Consider the following 22503-nt stretch of genomic DNA (forward strand, 5'->3'; position numbering starts at 1 on the left):
GGGTTCTCCTGGGTGGCTAACCCTCCGGGGTTAAAAATCCGAACGAAATCGTATCTTATCTAACTGATCCCCAAAACATTCAAACTTCTCCCGTGTGGGTGAGTACGTCCCACATTGGGAATCTGATCTATGGGATGGGATCAACTACCTCCCACCACATTCCATCATCTTCCCTCTCCCCAAGGCATCAACAAACTCTTACAAGTCATCAACTACCCCAAACCAGACATCAACTATTGACAAATAAGCATTAACTATCACATATTTTTCCTTATGACAGGTGTGGAGTATCCCAGGGTAAACATCCTTCACTGGATGCAGAGCCAAGATGAAGATAAAACACAGGATGATGATCACTTTGTTCAGGTGAGATGATATATCTGTACATACATGCTCACACACACACACACACACACACACACACACACAGGTTGGACACATGGTCCAGCAACTGGCTTCTAGAATTCAACCTTGCCAAATGCAAAGTCATGAAGACTGGGAAGGGCAAAGGCTGCAAACCTCGCTCACAGAGAAAGATCTTGGAGTGACCATAACACCGAGCACGTCTCCGGAGGCACACATCAACCAGATAACTGCTGCAGCATATGGGCGCCTGGAAAATCTGAGAATAGCGTTCCGATACCTTAGTAAGGAATCGTTAAGACACTGTACACTGTGTACGTCAGGCCCATACTGGAGTATGCAGCACCAGTTTGGCACCCACAACTTGTCAAGCACCTCAAGAAATTAGAGAAAGTACAAAGGTTTGCAACAAGGGTAGTCCCGGAGCTCAGGGAAATGCCCTACGAAGAAAGGTTGATGGAAATCGGACTGACGACACTGGAGGACAGGAGGGTCAGGGGAGACATGATAACAGCATACAAAATAATGCGTGGAATAGACAAGGTTGACAGAGGTCGTTCCAGAGAGAGGACATAGAAACAAGGGGTCACAATTGGAAGCTGAAGACTCAGACGAGTCACAGGGATGTTAGGAAGTACTTCTTCAGTCAGAGTCGTCAGGAAGTGGAATAGCCTAGCAAGTGATGTAGTGGAGGCAGGAACCATACTTAGCTTTAAGACGAGGCATGACAAAGCTCAGGAAGCAGGGAGAGAGAGGACCTAGTAACGATCAGTGAAGAGGCGGGGCCAGGAGCTGAGTATCGACCCCTGCAACCACAATTAGGTGAGTACAATTAGGTGAGTACACACTCAGGAGAAAGAGCAAATACAACCTCCCTCAGAACCACCTACAGAAGGCCCTCAACCCCGACAACCCCATTACAACCAAGCACACTAACCCTAAACCAACATGCCCTACCCACAGCCCCCCCCCTTACCACAAATTCCACCCTCACAGCAAACCCCTATAGTACCTTGCCAGATCTCTCACTTCTCCAATGATTCGCTGCCTGACCACGGTCGAGTGAGGTTGTGCGCTGCACCCCTCTGCTGTTTCAGGCGAGCTACCTTGTATCAACATGGCGCTGAGTGTGAAGAGGCGCGTAAATACCATTGGTATTGAGCTGCTTCGTGGGGCGATTTCACCCTCTTCAGTGCAAGTCTTACTCCCAACAATCATTAGGGAGACCTATGGAATCCAGGACGATGAGGTGTATGGTGTAGCCCTGAATGGGGCTTATAGAATCTTCGTCAAATTGAATTCCACGTCCGTGTATGAGTCTTTGGTGACGAGATTCCAAGACGTGAGTCTTGACGCTACTCCAGCTGTGAAGGTGCTTTTGATCGACGTATCTCGCCACTTTACGTGGGTTAAGATACGTAATGTCCCATTTGAGGCAGATGAGGCTGACGTAAGGAGTGTTTTTGAGACATATGGGACCGTACATCTGGCACAAAAGGGCAAGTGGACGGCAGGTCCTTACATGGGACGTCCGGAGGGTACCTTTTCCCTGAAGATGACTCTGAGACATCCCATACCGTCTTACGTCGTGTTGGAGGACTTCAGGACGCAAGTTATGGTATCGTATGCCGGACAGAGACGTACGTGCAGAATATGTGGGGCGTACGACCATATGGCGGCAGAGTGCGTGAAGCTGAGGAGGGCGCCAGCGCAAACTGGTGAAGCACCAGTTACCAGCGTGATAGCTGTTGAGAGCCCAGTGCGAAAGCAAGGACCTGGGCGCTTGTGGAGTGAAGAGGTGGAGGATTCCAAAGAGGAGACTGGCATGTGTGAGGTAAGCTGTGATGTAAAAGGATCTGTTACTACACAAAGGAAAAGTACAGAAGTGCAAGTGCAGGAGGAGGTGCAGGCTCTAGAGGAAGAGCTTCAGGAAGTGTTAAGGACATTGACACCGCCTGCAGAGGATGTTGTTCCTGAGCTGGTGAGAGGCACGGCATTGCCTGTAGAGGAATGTAAGAACAAAAAACATAGCAGGGTTGACGGGCCAACTAGCAAGAGAGAGTTGTCGCCGTGTGCTGTGGAACGGGGCGTGGTGGAGGTTGAGGTTCATCGTGAGGGAACCTCAGAAGATAACATGGATGTAGAGGGCATCACGAGGAAGAGAGCGGCGTCAGACTCAGATGATGTCCTGACGCCGGCGCAGAGGTCTGGGAGGAAGGAAGAGCACTGTCGAAGTAGTCATGATAAGAGGCATCGCAAAAAAGGGGGAGGGGTTGATAGTGTGAAGCCTTGTGCTGGCTCTGGGGCAGGAGGCCCTGGGATGAATGAAGAGAGGAGGAAGGGTTGGAAACTATAAAGAGGCCTTAGGTGTATGACTGTGAACGTCAATGGATTGTGTAATAGTGTGAAGAAGGAATGGTTTCGAATGTTTCTGTATAAATATAGGGTGGATGTAGTGTTCCTGCAAGAACACAATTTCAAGGAGGGAAGAGTGCTCGAGGTGGAGGGGTTTCAGGTTATGACTCTGCCATCTGCACGTCTGAAAGGTGGTGTGGGGATATTGATCAGGGAGGCGAGCCCGTTTGTGTTGCTAAGAAGTGAGGGGGGAGGGGGGGACGACTATTGCGCGTGGATGGGTGGTGGATGGGGCAGAGGGTTTCTTTAGTGAGTGTGTATGCACCAGCAGAAAATGATGTGAGGGTAAAAAGGGATTTTGTATGTGAAGAACTAGTTTTCTTCTTACGTGGGTTACCTACAGTGGCCGTCGTTGGTGGGGACTGGAACTGCGTTATTAGGAGGGCTGACGTGGAACCAAAAGGGGCGGGGCACGTGTCGGCGGCCTTGCGAGATCTTTTGAGAGATATTCAGTTGCGGGATGCGGTTGGAGGAGGGGCGTGGGAGGTAGAACACACTTTTGTAAGACGGACTTACGCTGCTAGGTTGGATAGGCTGTATATATCTCAAGGGGTTGGGTTGACATTTTTCCGTACAATAGAAGTAGCTTATTCGGATCATCGGGCGGTAGTAGCAGAGGTGGCGTGGGAGTCACTAGCAGGTATATCTAGGGGTTATTGGAAATTAAATACAAGTGTGTTAGGTGATGAGGAGGGGATAGAGGGATTTGCAACGCTGTGGGAGGGGTTAAGTGCAGAGATAAATGGGGTAGAGGATGTGGTGATGTGGTGGGATGGTGTGGCTAAAGAACGGATTAAGCAATATTACGTAAAGGAAGGGAAACGTATCAATTCTTTAAAATATGGGCTTGCTAACTATTTGGAGGATAGATTACGGGGTTGCTATGCGAGGGGGGCGGTGGCGGGCAATTATCCCATGGATGATATGGCAATTAAAGGGAGACTGCGTGAGGTACAGGATGAGAGGTTCCAAGCGGTGCGGGTACAGGCGGGGGTGGAAGAGGTGTTATGGGGCGATAGACCTTCATCGTGCGTATTGCGTAGGCAGAAACAAAGACAGCAGTCAATGACTATTCCATGGTTGGAGGTTCATGAGTCGATAGGAGGGTACAGGGAGGAGCAGGTCATACAAGCTATGGAAGGAATGGGGGCGTTTGCTGACAAGTGGTATGAGAAGTACTGGCAACGAGAAGGGGTAGAGGATGGGGTTTTAGAACAGGTGTGTGGGAGTGTGGTATGTCAGTTGCGTAACAGTGATAGGGAAGCACTGGGTGGGGAAATAACTGAGGGAGAAATATGGAGGGCTTTAAGTGGAATGCGAAAGGGCAAAGCACCGGGAATTGATGGACTCCCGGCAGAGTTTTATCAGCAGCATTGGGAATTAATGAGGCGTTTTTTGGTTAGGTTATTAAATTGCATGAAGGAGAGAGGTGAGCTGGGTGAGAAGCAGGCAACGGCTGTCGTTGTATTGGTACCGAAAGGTAAGGGGCAGCATACGCTTCGGGATTACCGGGCGATCTCGTTGTTATGCGCAGATTATAAATTGTTTGCGAAGATTTTGGGAAATCGGGTCAAGTGTGTGGTGGGGCGGGTAGTATCAAAAACTCAGTTTGGTTTGCCAGGGAGGTCCATGGTGGAGGGGCATGGGTTACTTAGGGATTTCGTGGAGGCAAAAGGGGGGGGGAGGGAGGGAGGTTTGGTGGCGCTCGATTGGCAAGGGGCATACGATAGAGTGGATAGGAAAGCATTAAAAGCCATCCTCAGGGGTCAGGGGTTTGGGGATGAAATAGTGGGTTGGGTTGAGGCGTTGTATGGAGGTGCAATAGCGAGGGTACAGATTAATGGTCGATTGGGTGAGAAGATTGTAATGGGTAGGGGAATTAGGCAGGGTGTCCTATGTCACAATTATTGTTGCGTGCATACAGGACCCCTTTTATAGATTGGTGGAGCAGCGTATGTGTCACGTAGAGGGACCAGGGTGTGCGGTTGCGAGGGTTTGGCCAGTTTTAATTGGGTATGTGGATGATACAACTGTTCTGATCAGGGAGGGGATGTCAATGGACACATTAGACGGGGTAGTAAAAATGTTCGCAGGGGCAACTGGTATGAGGGTAAATTCAGATAAATCCATGGTTATGGGGTTAGGGGCTTGGGCCAATAGGGTTGATTGGGGTAGTGCAGTTGTGGGGAGGCAGGTGAATTCGTTAAAAATTTGCGGTCTGATTTATGCAGACGATCTAACTGTGGCACGCACGGAAAACTCGATTAGGATGGTAGAAAGGATTCAGGGACGCTCGGGTGCATTGCGACCTTATCATTTGACCCTTGTGCAGCGTGCCATTGCTATTAATATCTTACTGTATAGCAAAGTATGGCACGTGGCAGCCGTGTTCCCATTAACTGGGCCAGCAATAACGAACATACTTAGGAAGGTTTTTAAATTCTTGTGGGGTTCGAGCTGTGATTGGATTAAAAGGGATGTGGTAATGTTACCTGTAAGTAAGGGGGGGCTGGGATTGCTGGACTTAAAGCGGAGGGTCAAATGTGTCTTCATTAAAAGGGAGGTGATGAGGGAAAGTGTGGGTGGGGGGGGGTTTGGCCAGGATCCATAACAGATTGCAACGGATGTATACAGGAGTTGAGTTGCATGAGTGTGAAACTGTGTTGAGGGCTCTGGCGTGGGATCGAGAGCCAGCAAAGGTTAAAATAGGTAGGTTGTGTAGATTGTTAGCCGGGAGGGTTGTAGCGCCTGTAGAGGGAATTTTCCCCATGTATGCATGGGGAAGTATATGGAATAGGTTGAGTAGGATGAGGTTGCAACCTCGTGTTCGGGATGTCATGTATCGTTTTCTGCACGGCATTTTACCGTCGGGTGTGGTTCTACAGGATAGACGCGTCGTTGACAGGGGGGAGTGTGGGATATGTGGTGGGGAGGAGTCGGCTTTTCATGTAGTATATTTTTGTGATGGAATGAGGAGTGTCAAGGGGTGGTTAAGTAGGGTGATAAATAGGATAGGAGGTAAAGGAATTTCTGTATTGAGAGCATTAAGTCTCGACGTGGGGGGTTGGGAGGAAAGTGTAATCAGAGCTGTGGGATACATTATGGCAGATTATATCTATATAGTGTGGGGATTGCGGGGGAAACAGGTTACTGAGGTGAAGAGGAGGGTGTTAGCGGTAACGTTCTATAAAACGGTATGCAGAAATAAGGAAATTTATGGGAGGAGGTGGGTGAAGGATTTTTCAGAGGGATATAGGCAACTTACGTTACAGGTTTTATTAGACTTGTAATATACGAGGGAGGGGAGGGTACGATTGGAAAGTGTTGCTGGGGTAGGGAAGTCATGGGTGAAAACAGGGTCGCCTCCCTGGTAATGGATGACAACAAATGGTTGCGTGAGTGTTGGATGAATGATGCGTGAGTGAGTATGTGAACCACGGGTGCTGGCACCTGTGGAGCTGGCCAGTTTTTTTGTGTGACATGGACTATACACTATTCATATAGTACTCCTGTTCCTTCAAGGTAGTAGTGATGATGGATAAGGTATTCAAGGGGGGGGGTTGCCTACATCACTGTGCATAGCGAGGGTAGGGCAGCATATTGATTGGAAGTGATGGACAGTTGCTTGTCCAGTGTGTTAGTATTATGTGTAGATAATACGCATATTATTGTATGTAGCGAGATGGGACTACATGCAAGTTGGACTTGTACTATGAGAATTATTCTCTAACGCCTGATATGTGAAGGCTGATTGATCAACTGTCATCCATTCAAATTAGATTTATTATGTTATCTATGTACATAGCAGTCTTAAGTCATATTATTATGTTGTTATCTATGTACATAGCAGTCTTAAGTCATATTATTATGTTGTTATCTATGTACATAGCAGTCTTAAGTCATATGATGTGAGTTGTGTTTAGGTGCAGTTGTCACAAAAATTTTGTTTTGTTTTGTCTGTGTTAGGGAAGTATGTGGAATTTTTTGTGTGTAGCCGCTACATGGCTGGGGTTTATACTTTATACCTTTGTATTCTGTGATGTTTTTCATAATATACAGTCTTATTTATATACTATGTGGCATGAATAGGGTTTACATGCTAAGACTGCACATAAGTTGCCTTTGAGAGTTGACATTCAATATTGCAACCTTCTTAGAAAATTAAGCTTTTGGGGTTTTCTTTCACCAGGTTGAGGTGTCATTGTGTTAAGTAATGACATGTATCCCATTTAATTGTTATTAATATTTTGTGTCTAAGATGTTACTGTATCACTCATGATAGTGTAATTCCTATGTATCCTTTAATGTTAAGTTAAGATGCAGTCAGGTTGGTGATGGTTCTATTTGCGAGAGAGGGGGGGGGGTGAAATTGTGTCAAAAGTTTCAGCCTTCACAGGTATATGACTGGTATAACTGGGTGTACATGGTGTGTGGTATTTTTTTTTTTATATTTTATTTAAAACATTACAATACAAGGTGGAAATTATATTAAAAGGTACACAAAATGAGTTAAATCACAAATTCCCAATTCACCCTTACAAAAATGATTACAACAGACAAAAGTGTTCTGACACCCTAATACCACACACCTTATACACCCAGTTATACCCGAGTTATATACCTGTGAAGGCTGAAACTTTTGACACAATTTCACCCCCCCCCCTCTCTCGCAAATAGAACCATCACCAACCTGACTGCATCTTAACTTAACATTAAAGGATACATAGGAATTACACTATCATGAGTGATACAGTAACATCTTAGACACAAAATATTAATAACAATTAAATGGGATACATGTCATTACTTAACACAATGACACCTCAACATGGTGAAAGAAAACCCCAAAAGCTTAATTTTCTAAGAAGGTTGCAATATTGAATGTCAACTCTCAAAGGCAACTTATGTGCAGTCTTAGCATGTAAACCCTATTCATGCAACATAGTATATAAATAAGACTGTATATTATGAAAAACATCACAGAATACAAAGGTATAAAGTATAAACCCCAGCCATGTAGCGGCTACACACAAAATTCCACATACTTCCCTAACACAGATAAAACAAAACAAAATTTTTGTGACAACTGCACCTAAACACAACTCACATCATATGACTTAAGACTGCTATGTACATAGATAACAACATAATAATATGACTTAAGACTGCTATGTACATAGATAACATAATAATAAATCTAATTTGAATGGATCACAGTTGATCAATCAGCCCTCACATATCAGGCGTTAGAGAATAATTCTCATAGTACAAGTCCAACTTGCATGTAGTCCCATCTCGCTACATACAATAATATGCGTATTATCTACACATAATACTAACACACTGGACAAGCAACTGTCCATCACTTCCAATCAATATGCTGCCCTACCCTCGCTATGCACAGTGATGTAGGCAACCCCCCCCCCCTTGAATACCTTATCCATCATCACTACTACCTTGAAGGAACCGGAGTACTATATGAATAGTGTATAGTCCATGTCACACAAAAAAACTGGCCAGCTCCACAGGTGCCAGCACCCGTGGTTCACATATTCACTCACGCATCATTCATCCAACACTCACGCAAACATTTGTTGTCATCCATTACCAGGGAGGCGACCCTGTTTTCACCCATGACTTCCCTACCCCAGCAACACTTTCCAATCGTACCCTCCCCTCCCTCGTATATTACAAGTCTAATAAAACCTGTAACGTAAGTTGCCTATATCCCTCTGAAAAATCCTTCACCCACCTCCTCCCATAAATTTCCTTATTTCTGCATACCGTTTTATAGAACGTTACCGCTAACACCCTCCTCTTCACCTCAGTAACCTGTTTCCCCCGCAATCCCCACACTATATAGATATAATCTGCCATAATGTATCCCACAGCTCTAATTACACTTTCCTCCCAACCCCCCACGTCGAGACTTAATGCTCTCAATACAGAAATTCCTTTACCTCCTATCCTATTTATCACCCTACTTAACCACCCCTTGACACTCCTCATTCCATCACAAAAATATACTACATGAAAAGCCGACTCCTCCCCACCACATATCCCACACTCCCCCCCCCCCCGTCAACGACCCGTCTATCCCGTAGAACCACACCCGACGGTAAAATGCCGTGCAGAAAACGATACATGATATCCCGAACACGAGGTTGCAACCTCATCCTACTCAACCTATTCCATATACTTCCCCATGCATACATGGGGAAAATTCCCTCTACAGGCGCTACAACAATCCCGGCTAACAATCTACACAACCTACCTATTTTAACCTTTGCTGGCTCTCGATCCCACGCCAGAGCCCTCAACACAGTTTCACACTCATGCAACTCAACTCCTGTATACATCCGTTGCAATCTATTATGGATCCTGGCCAAACCCCCCCCACCCACACTTTCCCTCATCACCTCCCTTTTAATGAAGACACATTTGACCCTCCGCTTTAAGTCCAGCAATCCCAGGCCCCCTTACTTACAGGTAACATTACCACATCCCTTTTAATCCAATCACAGCTCGAACCCCACAAGAATTTAAAAACCTTCCTAAGTATGTTCGTTATTGCTGGCCCAGTTAATGGGAACACGGCTGCCACGTGCCATACTTTGCTATACAGTAAGATATTAATAGCAATGGCACGCTGCACAAAGGTCAAATGATAAGGTCGCAATGCACCCAAGCGTCCCTGAATCCTTTCTACCATCCTAATCGAGTTTTCCGTGCGTGCCACAGTTAGATCGTCTGCATAAATCAGACCGCAAATTTTTAACGAATTCACCTGCCTCCCCACAACTGCACTACCCCAATCAACCCTACCCGCCCAAGCTCCTAACCCCATGACCATGGATTTATCTGAATTTACCCTCATACCAGTTGCCCCTGCGAACATTTTTACTACCCCGTCTAATGTGTCCATTGACATCCCCTCCCTGATCAGAACAGTTGTATCATCCACATACCCAATTAAAACTGGCCAAACCCTCGCAACCGCACACCCTGGTCCCTCTACGTGACACATACGCTGCTCCACCAATCTATAAAAGGGATCCTGTATGCACGCAACAATAATTGTGACATAGGACACCCCTGCCTAATTCCCCTACCCATTACAATCTTCTCACCCAATCGACCATTAATCTGTACCCTCGCTATTGCACCTCCATACAACGCCTCAACCCAACCCACTATTTCATCCCCAAACCCCTGACCCCTGAGGATGGCTTTTAATGCTTTCCTATCCACTCTATCGTATGCCCCTTGCCAATCGAGCGCCACCAAACCTCCCTCCCTCCCCCCCCCTTTTGCCTCCACGAAATCCCTAAGTAACCCATGCCCCTCCACCATGGACCTCCCTGGCAAACCAAACTGAGTTTTTGATACTACCCGCCCCACCACACACTTGACCCGATTTCCCAAAATCTTCGCAAACAATTTATAATCTGCGCATAACAACGAGATCGCCCGGTAATCCCGAAGCGTATGCTGCCCCTTACCTTTCGGTACCAATACAACGACAGCCGTTGCCTGCTTCTCACCCAGCTCACCTCTCTCCTTCATGCAATTTAATAACCTAACCAAAAAACGCCTCATTAATTCCCAATGCTGCTGATAAAACTCTGCCGGGAGTCCATCAATTCCCGGTGCTTTGCCCTTTCGCATTCCACTTAAAGCCCTCCATATTTCTCCCTCAGTTATTTCCCCACCCAGTGCTTCCCTATCACTGTTACGCAACTGACATACCACACTCCCACACACCTGTTCTAAAACCCCATCCTCTACCCCTTCTCGTTGCCAGTACTTCTCATACCACTTGTCAGCAAACGCCCCCATTCCTTCCGTAGCTTGTATGACCTGCCCCTCCCTGTACCCTCCTATCGACTCATGAACCTCCAACCATGGAATAGTCATTGCCTGCTGTCTTTGTTTCTGCCAACGCAATACGCACGATGAAGGTCTATCGCCCCATAACACCTCTTCCACCCCCGCCTGTACCCGCACCACTTGGAACCTCTCATCCTGTACCTCACGCAGTCTCCCTTTAATTACCATAATATCATCCATGGGATAATTGCCCTCCACCGCCCCCCTCGCATAGCAACCCCGTAATCTATCCTCCAAATAGTTAGCAAGCCCATATTTTAAAGAATTGATACGTTTCCCTTCCTTTACGTAATATTGCTTAATCCGTTCTTTAGCCACACCATCCCACCACATCACCACATCCTCTACCCCATTTATCTCTGCACTTAACCCCTCCCACAGCGTTGCAAATCCCTCTATCCCCTCCTCATCACCTAACACACTTGTATTAAATTTCCAATAACCCCTAGATATACCTGCTAGTGACTCCCACGCCACCTCTGCTACTACCGCCCGATGATCCGAATAAGCTACTTCTATTGTACGGAAAAATGTCAACCCATCCCCTTGAGATATACACAGCCTATCCAACCTAGCAGCGTAACCCCGTCTTACAAAAGTGTGTTCTACCTCCCACGCCCCTCCTCCAACCGCATCCCGCAACTGAATATCTCTCAAAATATCTCGCAAGGCCGCCGACACGTGCCCCGCCCCTTTTGGTTCCACGTCAGCCCTCCTAATAACGCAGTTCCAGTCCCCACCAACGACGGCCACTGTAGGTAACCCACGTAAGAAGAAAACTAGTTCTTCACATACAAAATCCCTTTTTACCCTCACATCATTTTCTGCTGGTGCATACACACTCACTAAAGAAACCCTCTGCCCCATCCACCACCCATCCACGCGCAATATTCTTCCCCCCCCTCCCCCCTCACTTCTTAGCAACACAAACGGGCTCGCTTCCCTGATCAATATCCCCACACCACCTTTCAGACGTGCAGATGGCAGAGTCATAACCTGAAACCCCTCCACCTCAAGCATTCTTCCCTCCTTGAAATTGTGTTCTTGCAGGAACACTACATCCACCCTATATTTATACAGAAACATTCGAAACCATTCCTTCTTCACACTATTACACAATCCATTGACGTTCACAGTCATACACCTAAGGCCTCTTTATAGTTTCCAACCCTTCCTCCTCTCTTCATTCATCCCAGGGCCTCCTGCCCCAGAGCCAGCACAAGGCTTCACACCATCAACCCCCCCCCCCTTTTTTGCGATGCCTCTTATCATGACTACTTCGACAGTGCTCTTCCTTCCTCCCAGACCTCTGCGCCGGCGTCAGGACATCATCTGAGTCTGACGCCGCCGCTCTCTTCCTCGTGATGCCCTCTACATCCATGTTATCTTCTGAGGTTCCCTCACGATGAACCTCAACCTCCACCACGCCCCGTTCCACAGCACACGGCGACAACTCTCTCTTAGTAGTTGGCCCGTCAACCCTGCTATGTTTTTTATCCTTACATTCCTCTACAGGCAACGCCGTGCCTCTCACCAGCTCAGGAACAACATCCTCTGCAGGCGGTGTCAATGTCCTTAACACTTCCTGAAGCTCTTCCTCTAGAGCCTGCACCTCCTCCTGCACTTGCACTTCTGTACTTTTCCTTTGTGTAGTAACAGATCCTTTTACATCACAGCTTACCTCACACATGCCAGTCTCCTCTTTGGAATCCTCCACCTCTTCACTCCACAAGCGCCCAGGCCCTTGCTTTCGCACTGGGCTCTCAACAGCTATCACGCTGGTAACTGGTGCTTCACCAGTTTGCGCTGGCGCCCTCCTCAGCTTCACGCACTCTGCCGCCATATGGTCGTACGCCCCACATATTCTGCACGTACGTCTCTGTCCGGCATACGATACCATAACTTGCGTCCTGAAGTCCTCCAACACGACGTAAGACGGTATGGGATGTCTCAGAGTCATCTTCAGGGAAAAGGTACCCTCCGGACGTCCCATGTAAGCACCTGCCGTCCACTTGCCCTTTTGTGCCAGATGTACGGTCCCATATGTCTCAAAAACACTCCTTACGTCAGCCTCATCTGCCTCAAATGGGACATTACGTATCTTAACCCACGTAAAGTGGCGAGATACGTCGATCAAACGCACCTTCACAGCTGGAGTAGCGTCAAGACTCACGTCTTGGAATCTCGTCACCAAAGACTCATACACGGACGTGGAATTCAATTTGACGAAGATTCTATAAGCCCCATTCAGGGCTACACCATACACCTCATCGTCCTGGATTCCATAGGTCTCCCTAATGATTGTTGGGAGTAAGACTTGCACTGAAGAGGGTGAAATCGCCCCACGAAGCAGCTCAATACCAATGGTATTTACGCGCCTCTTCACACTCAGCGCCATGTTGATACAAGGTAGCTCGCCTGAAACAGCAGAGGGGTGCAGCGCACAACCTCACTCGACCGTGGTCAGGCAGCGAATGATGTTGTGTGGTATTAGGGTGTCAGAACACTTCGTCTGTTGTAATCATTTTTGTAAGGATGAATTGGGAATTTGTGATTTAACTCATTATGTGTACCTTTTAATATACTTTCCACCTTGTATTGTAATGTTTTAAATAAAATATAAAAAAAAAAACTTCTCCAACTCCAACGTTACCCCCTCCCCCCAGATCACAGTAGTGGAAAGGAAGTTGAAGGTTTGGTACACAAATGCGGATGAAATAACAAATAAATGTGAGGAGTGGCATGAAGGAATCAAGGATACATCATAGCACTCACTGAAACGAAACTGACGGGAAAGATCACGAATGCGATCTTTCCATCAAGATATCAGATCCTGGGGAAAGATAAAGGGAGGAGGAGTTGCATTGCTCATCAAAAACCTGTGGGGATAAAAATAGGAATTACATTAGCCATCTTCCACATATCAGACACAACACCTGTTTGAAGAGATAAATTAAAAATATTAGTTAATGGTTCACAGATTTTCATTCTGCATTCATGAAGAACCCTTGAAAAAAGCTTATCAGGACCCGGTAATTTATTTTGTTTCAGTCAGTCTATTTGTTTCATAACCATTTCGCTAGTGACTGTGATATTAAATAATTTATCTTCTTCGGGTCCACTATAAAAATTAATTACTGGGATGTTGTTAGTTTTCCTGTTTAAAAACCGAGAGAAAATAATTATATAAAATCGAGCACAGTGAATTCTCGTCGTCAGTAAGATTCCCGGAGTTATTTTTAAGGGGACCTATCTTATCTCTAGCTTTTGTTCTATAAATCTGGAAAATCCCTTTGGGTTAGTTTTCGAATCCCTATCAACTTTAATTTTGTAGTCCCATTTAGATTTTCTTATTCCTTTTTTAATGTCTCTCTTAATGTCAGTGTACTGATTCATAAGATGACCCTCACCTCTTTTGATGCGCCTTTAAATTCCTTTCTTCTGCTCTAAAAGATATTTGAGCCTATTTTTCATCCATTTTGGGTCACTTCTATTTGATCTAATTTCTTTATATGGGATAAATGTTCTTTGGGCAGCATGCATAGCGTTAAGAAAGCTGTCATACTGATAGCTCTCTTCGTTACCCCAGTCAACAGATGATAAGTTTTCTCTAAGCCCATTGTAATCTGCTAAGCGAAAATCTGGGACCATTACTGAATTATCCCTATTGTCATACTTCCATTCACTGCTAAAGGTAATTGATTTGTGATCGTTTGTGCTGAGTTCCTGTGTAATTTCTAAATTATTAACAAGGGTTTCGTTGTTTGCCAGAACCAAGTCAAGCAGGTTATTTCCCCTTGTAGGCTCTGTCACAAACTGCTTCAAAAAACAATCCTGAACTACTTCTAAGAAGTCCTTAGATTCTAAATTTCCCATCAAGAAATTCCAATCAATCTGGGTACAGTTAGTCTCCTAGAATTACTACATTATAGTGCATTGTGGCCTTAATAATTTCCTCCCATAGTAGTCTCCCTTGGTCCCTATCTAAGTTTGGGGGACGGTGTATCACTTCCAAAATAAATTTTTAATTCCCCTCTGAAAATTCTATCCACACAGACTCCGTATGTGTTATTTCAGATTTTATACCCGTTTTTATGCAACAGTTCAAGCGATCTTGGACACACAGTACCACCCCACCCCCCTTCCCGATACTTCTATCTGTTTGGAACAATTTAAAACCCTGTATGTGACTTTCAGCAAGCCTATATATCCCCTCTGTGTCCATGCTTTGTTTGTAACGGCTTGATAAAGCTCCTGGAGAGTGAAACATTATTGTTTCTATTTATTGGGGGGTCACCCTGGCGGGGTCGCCCTGGAAGGCTCACTCTGGAAGAGCCACCCTGGAAGAGTCACCCTAGAAGGGTCACCCTAGGGTGGTCACTCTTGGGGTCACCCTGGGGGTCACCCTGTGGGTCACCCTGGGGGTCACCCTAGGGGGTCAGCCTACCTAGGTGGGAGACGGCTGGTGTGTTAAAACATTAACATTTGTTTAATGTGCCATATATTTTCCCCCACAGTTCCAGCAGGACTTCTCGGGCAACATGTCGTGGGAGCAGGTGCAGGAGACGCGCGTGCACCACATGATGCGGGCTTGTACCTCCCTCAACCTCAACCAGACACTAGATTATGTGGTGTTGAAGCACATCCTGGTCGATACCCGCCACAAGGCTCTCATGTGCTTCGTGCCCAAGGTGGGTAAAGATGGATGAGGACAGTGAATAGGCGGGCAAAGTTGGGACGATGAGTGGAATAGATTGTTAGAACCGACTCACAAAATCGCACTGACAGGGATAAAACAACCAGCTGGATGAAGTCGACTTCGTACCTACGATCATCTAGCCCTGAGTCTAACAAGCCAGTGCGTTGTCCACTCTGTCATCCCAGGTTGATAAAGTGATCTGTGTGTATTTCTATAAAACACTAAGATAAAGTACTGGCCTGTTAGTTTTAGGGCTGGCTTGCCGTATGTTCGAACCCCCACTCCGTTCAGTGAGTGTAGGAAATGTGCGTAGTTAGAGGGAAGTGAGGTTGAGTGATGAGTTGGTAGGTAAGCAACATTAGTATACGGATAATTTGTACACAAGAAGGGTAGGTAGGTTGGCATTGTGGGTAGGTGGGTGAGCATTGTGAATAGGTGTGTGGTTATGGTTGATAAGTGGGTGGATAAGGTACGTGGATGAGTAAAGTTGATAGGTATGGTTGGTGAGTGGGTACTCAAGGTTGTGGGTTAAAGTGGTGGTTGAGTATGGTTGGTTGGTTGGCAAGTAGGTGGGTAAGTGGTTGAGTAAGATGGGTAAATAAGTAGGTGGGTTGGTAAGGTAGCCTGGTGGATATGGTTGGTAGGTGAGGGTTGGTAAGGATGGTAAATCAGTAACACTCCACTGCACCATCCACTGCACCATCCACTGCACCATCCACTGCACCATCCACTGCACCATCCACTGCAACATCCACTGCAACATCCACTGTAAGACGAAGTCTTACAGCGGATGGATTGAAGTCTTACAGTGGATGGATTGATGGATTGATAGACTGCCCAAAACTGTAGGCAATCTATCAAAAATATGTTATGTACCACAAGTCTCTCTACTCTGTACCACTTACTACCCAGTGTTTACTTCACTTGTGGCATCTGTGCTTGGGGATCCACAACAACATACCACCTAAAACATATTGTTTCTAATCAAAAATCAGCTATTGGAATAATCATCTATTCAGATTGCAGACAACACACACACACACACACACACACACACACACACACACACACACACACACACACACACACACACACACACACACACACACACACACACATACACACACACACAGGAGCCAGGAGCTTGGACTCGACCCCTGCAACCTCAACTAGGTGAGTACAGGACTTCAAAGAAACCTGCACAGACTGGACACCTGGTCCAGCAAATGGCTTCTCGAATTTAACCCAGCCAAATGCAAAGTCATGAAGATAGGGGAAGGGCACAGAAGACCACAGACAGAGTATAGGCTAGGTGGCCAAAGACTGCAAACCTCGCTCAAGGAGAAAGATCTTGGAGTGAGTATAACACCGAGCATGTCTCCGGAAGCACACATCAACCAGATAACTGCTGCAGCATATGGGCGCCTGGCAAACCTGAGAACAGCGTTCCGATACCTTAGCAAGGAATTGGTCAAGACACTGTACACCGTGTACGTCAGGCCGATACTGGAGTATGCAGCACCTGTTTGGAACCCACACTTGATCAAGCACGTCAAGAAATTAGAGATTTTGCAAAGGTTTGCGACAAGGTTAGTTCCAGAGTTAAGGGGAATGTCCTATGAAGAAAGGTTAAGGGAAATAGGCCTGACGACACTGGAGAACAGGAGGGTCAGGGGAGACATGATAACGACATATAAAATACTGTGCAGAATAGACAAGGTGGACAAAGACAGGATGTTCCAGGGAGGGGACACAGAAACAAGAGGTCACAATTGGAAGTTGAAGACTCAGACTAGTCAGAGTGATGTTAGGAAGTATTTCTTCAGTCATAGAGTTGTCAGGCAGTGGAATAGCCTAGAAAGTGACGTAGTGTTGGCGGGAACCATACATAGTTTTAAGACGAGGTTTGATAAAGTTCATGGAGCAGGTAGAGAGAGGACCCAGTAGCAACCAGTGAAGAGGCTGGGCCAGGAGCTAAGGCTCGACCCCTGCAACCACAAATAGGTGAGTACACACACACACACACAAACACACACACACAGAGGAGGGTGTGGTCAGGTAAGGGACCATGAGACTCCACATAACACTCCAACTCACAATTCCACTTTCTTTTCACACACTTAATAAACCCACACACACACACACACACACACACTGGAAAACCTCATGCATCAACATGTTAGAGAGACTACCAGAGAGAGAGACGAGGAGGATCCAGCAAGATTGGACCTTGTATTCACCTTGAGCAGTTCGGACATCGAGGATATCATGTATGAAAGGCCCCTAGGAGCTAGTGATCATGTGGTTCTGTGTTTTGACTACGTAGTTGAGCTACAAGTGGAGAGAGTAGCAGGAGTAGGACGGGAAAAACCGAACTACAAAAGGGAAGACTACACAGGCATGAGGAACTTCCTGCAAGACGTTCAGTGGACTATGTGGCAACAAAATGCAAGGAGGCAGAGAAGAGGTTTGTTCCCAAGGGAAACAGAAATAGTGAGAAGACCAGAACGAGTCCTTGGTTCACCCAAAGGTGTAGGGAGGCAAAAATTAGGTTTACTAGAGAATGGAAAGGATACAGAAGACAAAGGACCCAGGAAAACAAAGAGATCAACCAAGGAGCCAGAAACGAATATGCACAGATAAGAAGGGAGGCTCAGCGACAATACGAAAATAACATAGCATCGAAAGTCAAGTCTGACCTGAAGCTGTTGTATAGCCACATCAGGAGGAAAACAACAGTCAAGGACCAGGTAATCAGACTGAGGAAGGAAGATGGAGAGTTCACAAGAAACGACCAGGAGGTATGTGAGGAGCTCAACATGCGATTTAAAGAAGTATTTGCAGTGGAAACTGGTAGGACTCCAGGAAATCAGAACAGGGAGGTACACCAACAAGTGCTGGATGAGGTACATATAACCGAGGAGGAGATGAAGAAGCTATGTGAACTTTATACCTCAAAGGCGGTGGAACCAGACATCTCTCTGTGGATCCTTAGAGAGGGAGCAGAGATGCTGTGTGTGCCACTAACAAAGATCTTCAACACATCCATTGAAACTGGGCATCTCCCTGAGGTATGGAAGATGGCAAATGTAGTCCGAATTTTTAAAAAAGGAGACAGACACGAGGCATTAAACTACAGACCTGTGTCACTAACGTGTATAGTATGCACAGTCATGGAGAAGATCATCAGGAGGAGAGTGGTGGAACACCTGGAAAGAAACAAGTGTATAATCGACAACCAGCATGGTTTCAGGGAAGGAAAATCCTGTGTCACAAACCTACTGGAGTTTTATGACAAGGTGACAGAAGACAAGAGAGAGAGGGATGGATAGACTGCATTTTCTTGGACTGCAAGAAAGCCTTCGACACAGTTCCTCACAAGAGGTTACTGCAAAAGCTAGAGGATCAGACACACAACAGGAAAAGCACTGCAATGGATCAGAGAATACCTGACAGAGGCAACAGTGAGTCATGGTACGTGACGAGGTGTCAGAGTGGGCGCCTGTAACAAGCGGGGTTCCACAGGGGTCAGTCCTAGGACCTGTGCTGTTCTTGGTATATGTAAATGACATAACGGAAGGGATAGACTCATAAGTGTCCTTGTTTGCAGATGATGTGAAGTTAACGAGGAGAATTAAATCGATCGAGGATCAGGCAGGACTACAAAGCGACCTGGACAGGCTACAAGCCTGGTACAGCAACTGGCTCCTGGAATTTAACCCTGCCAAATGCAAAGTCATGAAGATCGGGGAAGGGCAAGGAAGACCGCAGACACAGTATAGTCTAAGTGGCCAAAGACTGCAAAGCTCACTCAAGGAAAAGAACCTTGGCATGAGTATAACATCGAGCACGTGTCCTGAGGCGCACATCAATCAGATAACTGATGCAGCATACGGGCGTCTGGTAAAGCTGAGGATAGCGTTCCGATACTATTACAGGTAGGAGACACTTTAAAAAGGTTTTCGTTTTTCCCGGACTGCATCGTTTTCTTCTCAAGAAGAAAGGGGAAGTCTCCTTTTTTCGTAATTCAATTACTGAACCAACTTCCTTGATGTTTCATTTATATCAATCTTCAAAAGGGGTAAATCAAGACAAAGTCGTCTATACTATGTTAGTTTTAATGAACATATTTATCTTCCTTTAGAATATACGAATAAAGGTATATGCTAAGCAATATCAGTACTTAAATTTACAAAATCGATAATCTTTATACATACTATTGAAATTACTATATACAGTTCCTTATAGCTCAGGTGGGGATACCATTTTCTCAATAACCGAGAAGACACCAATTCCCATGTACGTTCGTGTCTAGGAGGAATATATGTGGAAACACCATAAACCAATCCTCAAACCGATGAGTTGGTCTGGCTTCTCCAATCCCAGGGTAGGCGAAGTAGAGTCAATGGAGAGTAGAACTGTTCTCAGAGCTTGCCAGAGACTGCCCGGGACAACCCTTGTGAATAGTAAGTAACCTCGGGAGACCAGAAGCCGCCAAGTCATGAGGTCATTAACAGCCCAACTCTCAGACTAGGTCGAGCTTGTTATACTTAACCGTACATATATGCACAAATGATGAAGGATGACTGTGATAATACTACGACGATCCAGCGGCTTTGGTTTAGCTATTACCGAAGCAGCTAGCGAGGTAGAATTATCTAGATGATAAAAGCAAAGGAATATTACGATACATCGTAACACCCCCACTCTCCAAAAGTGGGATCTGTAATTAAGTTCTTTTCACGAGGAGCTCTTTGGGAGTGCCTGGTGATGAAATAACTGCAGAACTTCATACAGAAAATCTTCAACGCCGCTCACATGTCCCGAAGACCTTGTGATGATATTTCGTCTCACCTCCTCTGGATTGCGTCACTTAGAAAAAGATTTTCTGACCTGCAACATAAAGTAACCACTGAATCCATTGATATTGTGTGTCTACAAGAGTGCAGAGTCCCTGAAAAATCCCAACCCCCTAAATTGCCATCGTTTGTTGCATATAACCTCAAATCTACTAATTCTTGTGTTCTATATATTAAAAAATCACTTCCCCATCAACTTCTTGCACATAAGAAAACAGAGGGGCTACAGTATCACGGTGTTAGGATTTATATTGGGAACTCTGCTCTCAACATATTTAACTTGTATGCTCCTGCTGATAAGTTTAATTACTTGGAGCTCCCAACTTGTGCTCAGTCTGAACCTACTCTCATTATTGGTGATTATAATGCAAGACACAAAAGCATTGGAAACTCTCAGTTTGGTAATCGTAATGGCAATCAACTGTTGTCACTCTTAAACAGTCATGATAATGTGCAAATTGTAGGTGACCTTGAACCCACACATATCTATGGAGGTGTCCTTGATCTGTGTCTTGGCTTCAACATTACTTCTGCCAGCTGTGAGTCTTCCATTGTAACAGATATAGCGTCTGATCATTTCCCAAGGCTAACCTCTCTAGATATTGGTAATACTATTCTCCCTGGTGGGATATTCAAACGGAAACGTCTTAATGTTTCCCCTGATCAACATGATGACTTTGTTGCACATGTGACTGACTGGTATAATTCCTATGAGTGTACCTCTGTCGAGACTTTTAACAATGACCTTGTGAGCAGTATTCAGAACTTCTTAGAGCCGCCTCTGAAACCTCCTACTACTCTAAATCCAAATGACTTCCATAATAATCATAAGTCTTATAAAAATCATACCTATTACAATGATTCTAAACTTCGAACATTGAAACGTACTGCTCGCAGACTAGGCCTAGCCTATAGAAACCATCGTACCCCTGAAATGCTGAGCCTCTTCCAAACTGCCCTTGCTGCTGCCAGAGAGCGTATGACAGAGCTGCGGCAAACAGACTGGGAACAATTTGTCAATGGTCTCAATGCTCACACCCCACTTAGCCGGGCATGGAGGGACATAAATAGAATTAAGGGTAACAGAACTGGGCAGATCGCGCACCCTCATCCCTTGCATAGGGCGAATGAGTTAGTCAGTGCTTGGGCTGCTACATCTAGCTATGACAGTCTTCCCAGTACCACACAGGCGAAATTAATGGACAAATATGATGCAAGGGAGAGACTTGTTTGCTTTATGCTCAGCAAGGCAGATGACTGCAACATTCCTTTCACTAATTATGAACTTGATGCAGCACTAACTAAGGGCAACTCCACGTCGCCTGGTGAGGATGGTATTACTTACAACATACTCAGATTGCTGTGTCGAGTACCAGGTAATCCTTTACTTGAATTATATAACATGAGTTATGTCACTGGGGAGCTCCCTAAATCATGGACCAATAGCCTCATTATTCCCATTCCAAAGCCCAATCAACAAAACTCATTTCGCCCAATATCCCTTACTAGCTGCTTGTGTAAAACATTTGAAAGGATGATTCTTAATCGTCTTATGCACAGAATTAAGGAATTCTTGTCACCCCGGTTGCATGGCTTCATGCATGGAAGGAGTGTGCATCATTGCATTACCACCTTTCTCACTCTGCACACTGACAGCTCATACACTACGTTCCTTGACCTTAAATCCGCTTTTGATGTAGCCAACAGACATGTAATCATTAGTGAACTTGCCAGAATGGATGTTGGAGGATGGCTTCTCCGCTGGATTAAAGGTTACCTGTCCAACAGAAAGTCGTCTGTGTTGTTCCAGGGACATAGAAGTGTAACTAAAGATTTTGAATTAGGAACCCCACAGGGAGGTGTGCTTAGTCCCACCCTTTTCAACATTTTGATTAATGCCTTACTTAATGCCATGCCTAGCCAGCCCCATCATTATATGGTTAGTTTTGCTGATGACATAATGATTCACACTACCGGATTCTCCAACACCCAAAACATTCTTAATCATGTTTTAGCCTCGTGTCAGGACCTGGGGTTAATAATCTCAGGGGATAAAACAAAGATACTCAACAGGCGTCCTCCTCGGCAGAGAGGCACAGTTCGTCAGATCCAGTTGCATGATGGGTCTCTTCTAGAATATGTAAGCAGATACAGGTATCTAGGCTTTGAGGTTCCACTACTTGGACCTGTTGTAACGAGACTTTGTCGCCAATACAAAGAAAGGCTGAGAGCACTTAGAGTTGTGGCAGGTTTTCATCCCAGGTATGGTGCTAATGT

General features: G+C 45.6%; 1 protein-coding gene across 1 annotated transcript in view; it reads left to right on the top strand.

Moving 5' to 3' along the window:
• LOC128699090 (carbohydrate sulfotransferase 11) overlaps positions 1 to 22503 on the top strand; it is a 214802-nt gene that overhangs the window by 106615 nt on the left and 85684 nt on the right. Inside the window, exons 3-4 of the mRNA XM_070096756.1 lie at positions 281 to 366; positions 15186 to 15359. Of these exons, the coding sequence (XP_069952857.1) occupies positions 281 to 366; positions 15186 to 15359 (260 nt within the window). The remainder of the gene's footprint in view (positions 1 to 280; positions 367 to 15185; positions 15360 to 22503) is intronic.

The sequence above is a fragment of the Cherax quadricarinatus genome, chromosome 54 (genome assembly GCF_038502225.1).
Source record: "Cherax quadricarinatus isolate ZL_2023a chromosome 54, ASM3850222v1, whole genome shotgun sequence".
In the NCBI taxonomy this organism is placed as follows: domain Eukaryota; kingdom Metazoa; phylum Arthropoda; class Malacostraca; order Decapoda; family Parastacidae; genus Cherax; species Cherax quadricarinatus.